At 34.2% G+C, this 15,827-nt stretch overlaps 1 protein-coding gene across 1 annotated transcript in view; it reads left to right on the forward strand.

Annotated features, from left to right (window-relative positions):
- The window catches only part of ATR (ATR serine/threonine kinase), a 102,964-nt gene that overhangs the window by 39,524 nt on the left and 47,613 nt on the right, over positions 1-15,827 (forward strand). The window contains exons 22-26 of the mRNA XM_067737614.1: positions 4,699-4,905; positions 5,984-6,097; positions 10,244-10,359; positions 14,053-14,173; positions 15,523-15,660. Coding sequence (XP_067593715.1) covers positions 4,699-4,905; positions 5,984-6,097; positions 10,244-10,359; positions 14,053-14,173; positions 15,523-15,660 — 696 coding nt within the window. The remainder of the gene's footprint in view (positions 1-4,698; positions 4,906-5,983; positions 6,098-10,243; positions 10,360-14,052; positions 14,174-15,522; positions 15,661-15,827) is intronic.

Consider the following 15,827-nt stretch of genomic DNA (forward strand, 5'->3'; position numbering starts at 1 on the left):
CGAGACGATCCCACTCTAGGTACAACGATACTGAAAGTTGGTCTAAGATGTGGTACATCAGAGAATTGGTTATGGGGAAGGTACTTGAAAGTGTGTAGATCCTAAGGTTGCAGTCTTTGGAAGCTATTATCTCTGGGGAGAAGTAAAAGAATAGGTAGGGGAAGGCACTTTTTGGAGAGAGTAGTAAACAGAAGGAAGAAAGTAAGAGAGAGAATTTTAAGGGTCCTGCAGAAATAAAAAGAAATCCACAAAATCAAAGATATACCTCCCCATACTACTCTCCTGCCAGTAAAAGCTACTTATGAAAAAAACTACACTGAGCTATGCTGACAGAAAAGAGTACTTACAAAATCAGAATCTTGTAAGCTACTACAAAATCCTTACTGTTAACTGCATACAGCTATTATGAAGGGCCCACAATATAAATAGAAAAAAATATATATGTTCTATACATATACAAAGTTACTGTAAGACAAAAACAGAAAATGAAATCTTTGGTTGATGACAGTTTCTCCCCCAAAACCAATCATAAAGCATAAGTAAACTAGACTTAGCACTATAACCTGAATTAAATATTTCAAGCAAGCATTTGCAGATATAAAAGAAGAATTAAGGGAATTTCCTGGCAGTCCAGTGGTTAGGACTCCACACTTTCACTGCTGAGGGCCCAGGTTGAACCCCTGGTCTGGGAACTAAGACCCTGCAAGCTGTGTGGCGTGGCCAAAAAAAAAAAAAGAAGTGAGAAATTTAAACAGAGAAATGGATAAAAAAACAAGATATGAAACAAGAGGTGACTGAACTGAAGAAATTGAAGAAATGAATGTTAAATTATAAGGACTGTGGGGGGAGAATATATATGACTAAAATTTTAGTAAGGAGCATTGACGAAAGGCAGAAGAATTATCAAGAGAACAAAAATGAGATTAGAGAAAGGAGTACAAAGGATCAAAGAAGTAGGTGAAATAGAAGCTCGGCAAAGATTTCACATACAAATAGAGTTTCTCAAAAAGAAAAATAAAACAATAGAACATAATTAGTATTTAAAACTATAACCCAAGAAAATTTTCTGGAAATAAAAGACTTTCATTTCATAAAATGAAAGGATCCATTGTGTACCTGTGAACATTGACCCCAGAATAGTCAACCCTGAGACATATCTTAGACTTTAATAATAAGAAATCTTCAGGACCTACAGGTAAAATATTTTTAAAAAATCACTTAAAAGGGCAAGAAAAGTATCAGAATTCTCAACAGCAATATACAGAGTGAGCCTAGAGGATAGCAGCATTTTCAAAAACGTAAGGGACACAAAAATAAGCCAAGCTGTCCTTAGAATATCACAGATAAGAAACACAGTTTTAACATACAAGAATTGAAGAAATGGACTTTCCTGGCGCAGTGGTTGAGAGTCCGCCTGCCGATGCAGGGGACACGGGTTCGTGCCCTGGTCCGGGAAGATCCCACATGCCGCGGAGCGCCTGCGTGCGTGAGCCGTGGCCGCTGAGCCTACGCTTCTGGAGCCTGTTCTCCGCAACGAAAAGAAGAATTGAAGAAATATGAGTTTCACAAGCAAGCCCTTCCTAAGAGGTATGCTACAGAATGGCTTCACTCAATCAAGAGATGACTGGGGAGACTTTGGCAAAAGAACTTATGGTTACTAGTTATATATTTAAAACAACGGTGGGGACAAATTTGGGAGAATTCTATGTAAATGCTATATATTTTAATAAAATAGAAATTATGCAAGTTTTTAAATGGGAGAAGAAGAGACTAAGATATAAATTAAATGAGCTTAGTCACTATTGCGTAGGCAACAACTAGGAATCAAAATATACTATTTAAAACTGGTAAACAGTTAAAGAAGCTTAAATAAAGAGACCAGAGACATTACAAAAGATATTTCTGTAAAGAGTACCTCTAGAACAAAAGTATAAATTTTCTTCTATACCAAAAGAAATTAATTTTTAGGAGCTAATTATAATTTTAAAAAACTTATAGAATTGAGGCCTAGCATATCAGTCATATTAATAAATGTGAAAGACCTTAAAAGAAAAAATATTACAAATTGACTTACAAAGCAGGAAACAACTCTGTGCTGTTTGTAATACACACGTATAAAATAAATTATTTAGAAAGGCTAAAAATAAAGGAGTGAGCAGATTTTTAAGTTGAAGTAAGAAAGCAGGAATTCTGATTCTGCCCCTAGACAAAGGAGAATAGAAACCAAAAAGTATGAAATGTGACAAAAAAGGGTACTTTATAATACTAAAAGCTGTAATTCACAAAAATACAATAGAAGATATGGAACTTACAAAGACGATACATTATGAATATATATACTCCTGAGCAAGCAAACCCATAGAGACAGAAGATAGATTAGTGGTTGCCTGGGGCTGGGAGGTTGGGAGGAAATGGTGAGTGAACTAATAATAGAATTAATGAAAAAAATCATACTGTTATTTTCATAAATGCTGAAACGGCCTTTGACAAACTGTACCATCCATTTCAGATAAAAACACTAAAAAAAATAGGAATCGATGGATAGTACTAATATATTATAAATGTATAGATATGCATATGTGTGTTTATGTATACTGCATACACACGTGCACACACATGCACGCATGCACACTTGATGGGAAAATAAGATGCATTCCCAGTGAAAGCAAGTTTGCTCATTATCTCCACTACAATTTAACATTCAGTTGCAAATATTGGCCAATGAATTTAGATAAGAGAAAACAATCAGAGGCATAAGAATTGGAAAAGACATGAAACTATCTCTATTTGCACATGGCATGCTAATATACTTGGAAAACTCTAGAAAATATCAATAAACTAGCTCAGACAACAAACAAATTCAGTAAGATAGGAGAATATAAAAATCATAATCTTCATATAGCAACAATAACCAGTTGGAAGACTTGTTGGAAAACCCAATTTACAGTAGTAACAGAAAAAGATAATATACTTAGGAGTAAGTGTAACAAGAAATGTATAAACCAATAAGAGGAAAACTGAAACACTCCTGAAAGACACAAAAATGTAATTGATTTAAACAAACGGAAACACCCCTTATTTATTGGGTAGGTTGACTCAATATTACAAAAATTTTAATTCTCCCTAGGATAGTTTATAAATTTAATGCCATCCCGAAGAAATGCCAAGTTGTTTGTTTTTTTAACTAGAGAAGTTCATACTAATGTTAAGATGGAAAAACAAACATGTAAAAAATAGCTAGGAAAAATCTGAAAAAAAAAGAAACTGTGGGAGTTCAGTAGCCCTCCCAGACATTAATATACTCTACAGCCTCTATAATTATAACAGTGTGATACTGGTACATGAGTAAACAGACAAACCAGTGGGCAAAAAATAGAAAGTCTAGAAATAGACCCAAGTGTATATGGACATTTAGGACATGATAAAAACATGGATTTGTTCTTTTTTTCTTTTCTTTTCTTTCTTTCTTTCTTTCTTTATTGAACACACACTCATTTTATAAATTCTTTTGGAATTGAATATTTTTTGCTGAAAAATGAAACCCAGTTTATCTAACCTAGAAGTGAAGTAAAAACATTTTTAAGCACTTAGGAGAGAGGTATATTTTAAAATTACCTTTCATTTAGTGTTCATGTATTTATTGTCTTGAGTATGAACTGCATTTATCTTCGCCAACTAAAATGTTCTTTTCCTTATTGTTTTCTAGTTTTAGCAAGGTAATGTATGTCTATAATTATATTAGTTTTGCTGTTTATTGGTTACTAATTCATCTATTTTAAGTATTTATGCCTGAATAAACCTGTAATGTTATTTAAATGAGTTAATGTTGAAGTTTCTGGATGACATAAAATGTCTTTTTATTTTTCTTTTGAAACGTATTACTCTAATTTGAATCACAGTTTTAACATGGAGTTTGAGATGCTCATATATGCTTTACTTTTGCTAGAAGGAAAATTATGTAAACAAAGTAGTTCTAAAGTGGTCACACAGCTACAATATCTAAATCTAACTGGCTTGAGAATAGTCATTTCTTATGCCTAACAGTTTTTCTTACCGCATCCTCAGTAGATAGATGAAAAAAGATGACTTGAACCAACATATTTTTTCATAAAGCCTACCTCTTTCTTCCTATGTCTTTTTTTTTAAATCATCCCCACAGGACTCTTTTCCCATATCTTTTTCTGCTGTACTAGCTTTTTATACACTCCTCAGTTTTCTTATTTTAATTAATAGCTCTTCCTTATTGACTTATTTACTAAAATATCTATTATCTCTGAAAAGATACTCTTGAGCTCTTTTTCATCTTCTTCATTTCTTCTTTACCTTGTACACATATTTGTTATTGTACATATTGTATGATATTTTATCTGTTTGCATGTTTATTTTCCCTTTAGATTATAAACTCATTGGGATAAGACTATGTCTTATTTCTGTATACTGATGTAATAATACTTAGTAACTGTTTATTTAATGGATTAATGATTAAAACTTTTAAGTACACTTAATGGTTCTAATCCCACAGAACATATTGTGGACTATATTATGTGAACTCAGCAAAAACTAGGTGAAAAGACTAAAGATATAGTAATTTAATTTTGTCAATATTTGTCAGATATTCCTTAATATTTTTAAGCTTTCTGGTTAGGACAATATACTAGTTTGTAGAAGTTATATATAAACTTTCTACTTTTATTTTAGGAAAAACTGATCAGATATGCAACAGATAGTGAAACAGTGGAACCTGTTATTTCACAGTTGGTGACAGTGCTTTTGAAAGGTTGCCAAGATGCAAACTCTCAAGCTCGGTTGCTCTGTGGGGAATGCTTAGGGGAATTGGGAGCAATAGATCCAGGTCGGCTAGATTTCTCAACCACTGAAACCCAAGGAAAAGATTTTACATTTGTGGTAAGTTCTGGTAATTTGGAATGACCAGAAGAGTTCACTGTCCTAATGGGGTTTCTATATTGCATTTACAAGAAACTGTTCAGGTTATCCTTAGTGGCAGCTTGATCTAAACTAGACAATTTAGGTAATTTCTGAGTTTATTCCTTAATACTATTGCAGAGACCTTTAGCCAAAAACTATAAAGTTGGAGTCCAGTCTAGTGTGCTATGTTCTTTTAAATAAGCTTTCTAGGGACTTCCCTGGTGGCACAGTGGTTAAGCATCTGCCTGCCAATGCAGGGGGCACAGGTTCGATCCCTGGTCCGGGAAGATCCCACATGCTGTGGAGCAACTAAGCCCGTGTGCCACAACTGCTGAGGCTGCGTGCCACAACTGAAGCCCCCGCGCCTAGAGCCCATGATCCGCAACAAGAGAAGCCACTGCAATGAGAAGCCCATGCACCACAGCGAAGACCCAACGCAGCCAAAAATAAATAAAAAACAAAAAATAAATAAGCTTTCTAACCTAATCATGACAGATACTTAAAATCTAATTATTTAAATTTTACTATTTAAACACAATTGCTAAGTGTCTCCATGGGAAACTGATTCCCAGGGTGTTTTAATAGCGTGTATATAAAAATGTTTCCATAGTCGAATGAGTGTGGGAAATCTTGTAAAACAAAATTAAACAGAACTTTTAATATATTGGGGAATGTTATGAATCTCCTAGAGAAGAGTGTGTGAAAATTATTTTTTGGAGCTTCTCAGCTGACCAAGGTTCTACAGAATGCAAGTTAGGAAATTCTATATGTACAATTTTCTTTCTAAGAGTTAAAAAACAAAAAATGCAAATTGCTGGATTTATGTAAAAGTTGAATGAGTCTAACACTTTATAAATGGTCTGAAAAGCCTTAGATTTGGCTTCTTAGCTACAGATTATATTTTAGTCTTGGTACCAAACTTTGTTTAAACCTTACTGAGCTTTCCTTTTCTAAGTTAAATTGACTTAGGTGACTAAGTTAAATTCACCATGGAATGAGGTACAGTTTAAGAAAATTTATACAAATTAGCCTGTAATTTTTTCTTGTTCTTATTGAGACTGGAGTAGAAGATGCAAACTTTGCCTATGGATTATTGATGGAACTAACAAGAGCTTACCTCGCATATGCAGATAACAGCCGAGCTCAAGATTCAGCTGCTTATGCCATTCAGGTAAGAGTGTATATAGACATTACTGGCTTTATGTTATTAAATTCTAGTAAGAAAGTTGTAAATTCTATGCTTTAGAAACTCTTATTTTTTTTTTGACTGTCATTTTTATTATCAAAGTAATACAAGTTCTTAACAAAAATTTCAAAGAGTACAGAAATGTACCCTCCTAACAGATGATTATATGTACTTTGAAGTTTTTTCTATGTATATACAAATATATATGTTTTCTCCACCAAACAAGCAGATCATAGTACTTTATTTTCTTCTGTGCTTAATAGTCTTATCTTGTGTAATTTTCCATGTCAGTACATGTATCTCTAATTCATTCTTTTCAATGACTTAATATTCAGTATGAATGTGCCGTAATTTGTTTAAGAAATTTATTTAACACATTTAGGTTGTGTTCAATGTTTTGTTTTTACAAAAAAATGATTTTTGAAAACATGCATAATTTCGAAGTACTTGAGTGAATATATATCAATAATATAAATATCCAGAAATTAAAATGTCTCAGAGCAGATACAGAGTTTACGTTTGATAGATTTCATCAAAAATGTTTCACCAGTTTATATTCCCTTGACAAACCTGCCCTTAATTAAAATTTTAAGTCTTTGCCAGTGACAAAAAATATTGTTTCATTTTAATTTACATTTAATTACGAGAGAGGTGTAACATCTTTTATATATTTATTGCTTTTTTGTGAATTTTCTCTACATGATCTTTTCCCATTTTTTCCTTGGTATTGGTCTTTTTTTTAACTGATTTTTTTTTTTTTTTTAAGATACTGGGAGTAGGAGTTTATTTATTTATTTATTATTTTTGCTGTGTTGGGTCTTCGTTTCTGTGCGAGGGCTTTCTCTAGTTGTGGCAAGCGGGAGCCACTCTTCATCGCGGTGCGCAGGCCTCTCACTATCGCGGCCTCTCCTGTTGCGGAGCACAGGCTCCAGACACGCAGGCTCAGTAGTTGTGGCTCACGAGCCTAGTTGCTCCACGGCATGTGGAATCCTCCCAGACCAGGGCTTGAACCCGTGTCCCCTACATTAGCAGGTAGATTCTCAACCACTGCGCCACCCGGGAAGCCCTTAACTGATTTTTTAAGACCTATTTGGATGTAGTGGAAATTAACCCTATGTCTACCATACGTGTAATAAATATTTTTCCAGTTTGACTTTTTTTGCCCCTTTTCATGATATTTTTTTAATTAAAAGATTTTTTTTATTTTGTTAGATATTCAGGTCTGAAATTCATGGTTAGAGGTATGATTTAAACATATTTGGAAGTTTTCATAGTTCATAGTAGAGATGGCATTTACAACTGTGATTCTGGATGGGATGATCAAGAGAGGGAGTATGTAAAAAGGTTCTAATAATTGAGACCTGGAAAATGAGAGCTCAGTGAGAAGAGGGAAAAAGTAAGAAAACTGAGAAGGAGCTACCAATAAGGTAGGAGAATATGGTTTTCTGGAAGACAAAGTGTTTCAGGAAGTATGGAGTGATCCAAATGCTGATCATAGGTTTGATAATTTCAGGGTTGAGAATTGACCATTGGCTGTATTAACATAAAGGTCATTGGTGACCTTGACAAGAGCAGTTTCAGTGTAGTTTAGAAAGCCTCATTAGAGTATTTTTAAGAACATGTGGGAAGAGAGGAATTAGAGAAATTACAGAAACTCTTTTGAGGAGTGTTGCTATCAAGGAGAGCGGGAGAATGAGATAGTAGCTGGGGAGGAAAGGGCGTAAAGATGGCAAAAAAACAACATGTTTATCTGTTGCTTGGAAACAGTTCAGTGGGAGGAGGATAGCGTTGTTGTATAAGAGAATTGGTATAATACTATTTTAAATAGGTAAAGAGATGTGGAATATAGTGTACCAGTGGAAAGAGTAGGCTTAATTAAAAACAAACACAATTTGGGACTTCCCTGGTGGTCCAGGGGTTAAGACTCCACAATCCCAATGCAGGGTGCCTGGGTTTGATCCCTGGCCAGGGAACTAGAGCCTGCATGCCGCAACTAAGACCTGGCTCAGCCAAAAAAAAAAAAATTTAAAAGAAAAAGAAACAAACAAGGGACTTTCCTCGTGGCGCAGTGTTTAAGAATCCGCCTGCCAGTGCAGGGGACACAAGTTTGAGCCCTGGTCCGGGAAGATCCCACATGCCACAGAGCAACTAAGCCCATGCGCCACAGCTACTGAGCCTGTGCTCTAGAGCCCGCGAACCACAACTACTGAGCCCATGCGCCACAACTACTGAAGCCCACGTGCCTAGAGCCCGTGCTCTGCAAAAAGAGAAGCCTCCGCAATGAGAAGCCCGTGCACCTTTGGTAGTGTATATATGTCCATGCCACTCTCTCACTTCGTCCCAGCTTACCCTTCCCCCTCCAGCCACATAGCACAGGGAGATCAGCTTGGTGCCTTGTGACCACCTAGAGGGGTGAGATAGGGATGGTGGGAGGGAGACGCAAGAGAGAGGAGATGTGGGGATATATGTATACGTATAGCTGATTCACTTTGTTATAAAGCAGAAACTAACACACCATTGTAAAGCAATTATACTCCAATAAAGATGTTAAAAAAAGAAGCTCGCGCACTGCAGCGAGGAGTAGCCCCAGCTCACCACAACTAGAGAAAGTCCATGCACAGCAACGAAGACCCAACGTGGCCATAAATTAACTAATTAATTAAAAAATAAAACATAAAATTGTGACTCACTAAATTAGAGTAAATTAAAAAGAAAAAACCAATTCATCTGTAGTAACAAAAGAGAAAGCAGAGCATATAAGCACTGATACTGATATTGCCAGGCTGGGGAGATATTAGCATGGAAGTTGTGGAGATCTCTTGTGATTGCTTGTTTTCTCAGTGAAATATGAAGCAAGATCTACAACTGTAAGTGTCTGTGTTTTTTGTTTTTTCTTCCAATTTTATTGAGATATAATTGACATACAGAGCTGTCTAAGTTTAAGACGTGTAGCATAATGATTTGACTTACACTGTGAAATGATTATCACAATAAGTTTAGTGAACATCGATTATCTCATAGATACAAAATTAAATTTTAAAAAAGATATTCTTCCTTGTGATTAGAACTCTTGGGATTTATTCTCTTAACAACTTTCATATATAACATATAGCAGTGTTAATTAATATTTATCATGTTGTACAATACATCCCTAGTATTTATTTATAACTGGAAGTTTGTACCTTTTGACTGCCTTTATCTAATTCCCCTCCCCTAACACTAAAAGTATAAATGGTCCCAAGACCAAAAAGTTAGTCGATTGCTGATTTACTAAGTCTGTTATTGGAGGTTGATTATGAGGACTTCTGTAGCCAGAGTGACTTTGCAAACATCAGAAAAAGCTGGCTTCAAACAAAATTTTAATAACATTTTAAAGTTAAATGAAAATGTTTTGAATATTTCTGTATTTGAACTTTCATAAACTTCCTTACTTTTATTAAAAAATGCTAAATATAAAGTACATATTCTATTAGACAGTATTTATACTTTATAATTATTAGGAATACATCTATTGCATGTGGTCCTTTTCAGTGAAATTAGAAAGAAAGAACAGTAGATGATGGGAGATATAATACCCTAACATATTTGTCTTGTTTTAAAGATTGATATTGGAGACAAAGATTTTTTTTTTCTTTATAAAATCCCACTTGTTTTATTTTCAGGAAAGTAAAATATAACCATTTCATTGATGGACTTGAATAGTAAATTGGTCTTTAACATTTGCATCTTATTTTCAGAATTTTAAGCTCAGTACTTTATATATAGAATTTGAGATATCTTGAATTTTTGAACTATTTTGGATTTGTAGTTACATTCATTAAAATTCAGAAAAGGTTAAATTCTAAAAATTCTACAAATATAGAAAATTCCAATTTTTTCCTCCAAATAGCTTAGTCATTTGTTTCAATACATGTTATGTACAGCACAGAAATTGCATGTTCAAATATTACCACAGCTTTGTGACCTTGAGTAAGTCACCTAAATGATTTTAAGCATTGAGACAACTCCAAAATTTTATCATTTTATGTATTTTTCTATGTATTTTTATGGCTGTAATGTGAAGAATGTTGATGGATGTAAAGGTTTATCTGTTTCATTGACGATTTACAACTGTAAAATATGTATTTGTAGGAGTTACTTTCTATTTATGACTGTAGAGAGATGCAGACCGAAGGCCCAGGTCACCAATTGTGGAGGAGATTTCCCGAACATGTTCGGGAAATACTGGAACCTCATCTAAATACTAGGTCTGTAGACTCATTAAAACTATTTTCATAAAATTGTTTTTAACTTTATAAACTAAATGTTATCTTTGATATAACTTTTTAGCATTAAAAGTATTTTTAGTATGTTCTAATATGTGTTTTGCACTAAGATTTATGCTTATAATATTGTCAAAATGAGAAGTATAGTCTGCTCATTGTTTAAATTCTGTAACTTTATTTAGTAGACAAATTCAGTGAAGCTGAAAGGATTGATTTTTTTTTTAATTCAACTGTCAGTAGTACTTTGAAAAATCTACTTTAAATTGAATGTGAGTTGAAACTTTTGATGGGTCTAATTAACACAGAAATTTAAGAATTTAAAGCTAATCCCAAAGCCTTTAGTAATCCCAGTTAGAGATTAGAGATTTTTAGCCCTACCAATTTCTCCTCATGAAAATATTTTCTCCTTCTACTTTTAAAAAAAGTATTTTCTACCTTTTTTCCTCCCCATTTTAATAACTTTGTTAGGACTGATTGAAGGCCATAAATAATTTTTCGTTAGAAACTTTAATTTTAGGTAGTCTAAGTCACAAGCTTATTGGATATGTGACCTTGCATAAATGTAGTCTTTGAGCCTTAGTAGACATGTAGTAAAATTCTTTATAAAAGCCCTTAAGTATGCATACTTATTTGCTAGATACCCTTTAATATTTAGAAACCTTTTAAACATCATTTTATTTCTTAGGAAGAGCATTGTTTAAAGATGTAAAATAAATGTTTGTGTTTTCTTTTTTGAGGATTCCATACTTCTCCATTTATCTATATTTTATAGCACATATAGATGCTTAAGAGTTTCTGTGATCTCGTGGAAAGTTTATGGTTTTTAGAGTCATGTAGACCGAAATTTGAATTTTTTTTTTTTTTTTTTTTTGCTGTACGCGGGCCTCTCACTGTTGTGGCCTCTCCTGTTGTGGAGCACAGGCTCCGGACGTGCAGACTCAGCGGCCATGGCTCACGGGCACAGCCGCTCCGCGGCATGTGGGATCTTCCCAGACCAGGGCACGAACCCGTGTCCCCTGCATTGACAGGCAGACTCTCAACCACTGCACCACCAGGGAAGCCCCGAAATTTGAATCTTGACTCTGCATTTGCTCACTCTAAAAATCTTGGGCAATTTACTTAATATTTCCAAGTCTCAGTTTTTTTCATCTTGAAAATGTGAATAGCTTTACTTATGTTATATGATTGTTAGAAATAGAGAAGATAATGTTAAAAAGTACCTAGCAGAGTGCCTGACATTTGACTTAGACTCAATAATAAATGCTTATTCAATGTCAGCTTGTTGAATTTTGCTTTTTTCTGGAAAGGGTAGTGTGACTATTCCCTACTTCATGTGAAGTAGAAGCCACCATTTCTGCCCACTTGTTATTCAATTTAGTATTTCTTAAGAAGCCAACATTTTCTGCCAACTTCTTATTCTTTCATAAGAAGAATATTTAAGTGGTCATTTATAAGAGTGATCTTAGCAAAGCAATGAGAATTCTTATGATCCTTCTACTTTTACATCTGGGAGTTTGAAGGAACCTCTCAGATGGTCCCTCAATGGTAGAAGTTCAATTTATCTAGCTGGAATCTGCTCATTGAAATCACCACTTCATAAATGTAAGAAGTCAATAGAGAGCAATATTAATGGAATTGACTCACTTTTGTATGAAACACCAAGATACCAGGTTAGCCTGTAGGGCAGTTTTATAGCTTGGACTGCTTGATATTTTCTTCACAGGGCCTAGGAGAAATAAAAGACTTCCTAAAACCATATCCTTGTTTTTGCTGCTTTAAAGTTACACTCCTATACTCTCCTTTAATTTATTTTTTTTTCACTTGGGCTGTTTATACGCAGTCACTAAACCTAGATCAAAGGGATGGCTATGTTTGGGAGATTTGATTTTTAGAACTAGATAGATCAACTACAGTTCAAAATTGCCACAGAAATAATTTTAGGAGAAAATATCAGGGTGTGTCTTGACAGAACCTGACTTGTACCCCAATATCAGTAGTTTTCTAACTAAGTTCACCATAAAACTTGGTAAAATCATCTAGAGAATTCATGAAGATTCAAAATAGTGATGGTTAACTGAGAGATTATTGGGTTTTTTCAGTTTTTAGCCATTTGTGATACAGTGAAATATATAATGTTTGCCGAGAACCTTGAGTATAGGGCATTAATTATATTTGTCATTTCCTAACCTTGCTTTGGTGATTAAAAAGGAACCCACTCACCTCAAAAAATTGCTGTACACATGGGTAAGATGAGACCTGTTTGAACATGTTTAAGTGTTAACACTGAGGAGCAAATAGAAAGGATCATGTTGAAGTTATGGAAGAGAGAAGTGGTAATTGATATAATAGGGACCCCGAGGGGCATCCAAATGGTAGCCATATATCTAATGGGAGATTAGATTAGAGGAAGTGAAATCTCTTTCTCTGTAATAGGGGAAGATAAAATAATGGATGGAACTCAGCAAATTTTACAGATTTAGTTGTGGGATTGTGTTAATGGTTTCTTCTTTTTTTTTTTTCCATGAAGTAAGAAGTATAGGAGATGAGATTATTGGCTGAAAGTGGCAGTGGAGTTGGTATAGGTGATGTAAGGAGAGCGGTGATGATTTGAAATAGCCACTGTGGAAAGAGAAGAGAGAGCTGATAAGGAAAACTTAAAAGGATTTCTGGGCAGCATAGAGGTCCATTGAGGTTGAAGACTAAGATATGTAGTAGTACTAATCTCATAAGCAATTTAGTGATTTTTCCTCTATCAATGCAGTGGCCTAGGTATCATTTCAATGAAGGCAGGCATTTAGACTGATCCAAGGTTGGGAGCTTGGTGGATGGGTACAGCTGGTAAAGAAAATGTGGGAGTGGAGTGCATACAGGATATTACCAAGGGAGTACTTGAAGTGAAGCACCGTGGAGACCAAGCTGGCTAGGGAGAGAGGTAATGAAAAGGAGGGTATTATAGATCAGGAGAGTTTAGCAGAGTCAAGGGACAGAAGGTCTCAGTGAGAGAACAGATGTGTCAGAGTAACTGAGCAAAAGAACTGGAACTTTGGGAAACTGGCCATAAAGTGAGGTCTAAATAGTACATTTTGGAAGTGAAGAACTTTCTCTGTATTGGCAAGGGAGTCCGGACAAAGAAGTAGAGGGGAAAGTCATTGAGAAGTTTTCATTTTGACTAGATGGTCCAGCCAGACATTGAAGTCACTCAGGATGATAAAACTTGGTGAAGAAAGAAAATGCAGAGCAATTTACTAAATTTATCAGTGAGTTTGGTAATCAGTGGGTTTGGTAGATGCCCATAATGAGGAGTAGAGAATAGTATATATACCTGGGTGGCTTGAACCTCAAAGGAACAGATCTTTCTTGTACAATGATGGGGTTGGAAGGATCTGAAAAGAGCATTGAGGAAGGGAGGAAGCAGACTTAAATCCTTTGAAGTACTTGGGGTGTGCGTGAATGACCTACTGCCCTGCCATTAAGAAGGCTTTAGGGAAAGTAGTGTCCTTAGCCAGATTTCAGTAAAGGCAAGGCAGTAGTGGGGTAGTCAGTGAAAGAGTTGATGTAGTTTCTTATGCTTTCTTTACTAAAGTTCTAAACAGATGGATATATATATATATATATATATTTTTATATTATAAAAATATGTATATATATTTTAATAAACAATTTTTTAAATTACAGATATAAGAGTTCGCAGAAGTCAACAGATTGGTCTGGAGTAAAGAAGCCAATTTACTTAAGTAAATTAGGTAATAACTTTGCAGAGTGGTCAGCATCTTGGGCAGGTTATCTTATAACAAAGGTAAGAACTCTGTTCAGAATTTTTAACTGAACAGAAATTGTAAAGGAAACAAGAACATCTATCTGAATGCATAGTACACACAGTAGGAATTGTAATATTTGTGCTGATATAGAAGTTTTCATAGGAAATGTTTACTACTAGAGAGTAACAATTTCTCTGTTGTTACTAGTAACAGTTTCTGAGTAAGAAGGTAGTTGTTTTATCAAGCAAATTGCTATGTTCTTCATGTGTTTGTAAAATGTCTATTATGTCTGTTCATTTAAGGTTGTAAAATAATACTGTTTAAAAGGATATAAATGCTTTATCAGACTTTTTTACATAATAAAACGATTTCTTAGGTAATAAAAAGATAATATTATCCCTTAGTGGCTACTTCTAAAAGAGGATACATTATCTGAACTTCCTCCAAAATAAAAGTAGAGGTTTTTTAAAAATGAAATTTCATGGAAAAATAGAGGTATATTTCTGACGTTTTCCTAATATGAAATTTTTACATACCTGACAAACAAAAAGGTACCCTGTGTTCACCCAAAATGTTTAAGGTGTATTTAAATTTCACAACTTTTGTTTTTAATTCATATTTCTATTAGTGTTTTAAAATATTACTATAATTTGTACCTGGTAATTTCAAGAAAGTGTCTCTCATTTTCTAATGAACATACTGAAAATATAATATGTGAAATATTAAATTAATACTCTTTAATTACTTTCAGCTATGGAATATTTTATTTAGTTGTAGTTTAGTTTGTTTTTTTTTTAAGTGAAGGATTTGTATTTGAAGAAGGAAAAACCTTTAAATTTTTATAAGAGAACAGTAATGTTGGTAAATTGAAGGTTAGATTATACCAATAAAATTTGACTCTAACACCAAGTAATTTAATTTTTTTATTTCTTCCATTTTGTTTCCTATACTTAATCACTGTTTACTACTTAATAAAAATGTGATCTTGTACTTAATGTGCTGGCCCAGAGAATACCTTCTGGTTACTTTCGTCATCTATGTGCTCAAGGAATAAATATACTAAATTTAAAGTTAGCTAAGTAAAATATACTGTATTTAGGGAAGTTAATCTGTAACAAAACGTGATTCATTTTAAAATGAACTGTAAGGGGAAAAGACCATTTTTGCTGAGATAGTCGGCAGCCCAGGTAGGGGCTGTAGGGGTCTCAGCAGTTCAGGCACTTGACCAGAGGGATGGTGATGTGAAATCCTCCCTGCTTTGAGTGCATTTCTCCATAGAATACCCACTCTGCAATGTTAAATTAGCTCACATGTTGTTTTTTGGCATTAATCAAAAGAATAAAATGAATAAAACTACTTACTCTCTCTAAACCATTGGAGTTTATAGGTGCGGCATGATCTTGCCAGTAAAATCTTCACCTGCTGTAGCATTATGATGAAGCATGATTTCAAGGTGACCATCTATCTTCTTCCACATATTCTAGTGTATGTTTTGTTGGGTTGTAATCAAGAAGATCAGCAGGAGGTAAGAAATATCATTTTATTTGGTTTCTGTTTGTCCAAACATTTATGCAATGTAATTAGTGTTAAAAAGGCTACATATTAGTAGGAAATGTAGATCAAGGTATGCTATAATATGTAAGTACATATGAAAATGCTTACAAAATCCTTTTTTTATACTTTTATTTATCA

The sequence above is a fragment of the Pseudorca crassidens genome, chromosome 5 (assembly GCF_039906515.1).
Source record: "Pseudorca crassidens isolate mPseCra1 chromosome 5, mPseCra1.hap1, whole genome shotgun sequence".
Taxonomy (NCBI): domain Eukaryota; kingdom Metazoa; phylum Chordata; class Mammalia; order Artiodactyla; family Delphinidae; genus Pseudorca; species Pseudorca crassidens.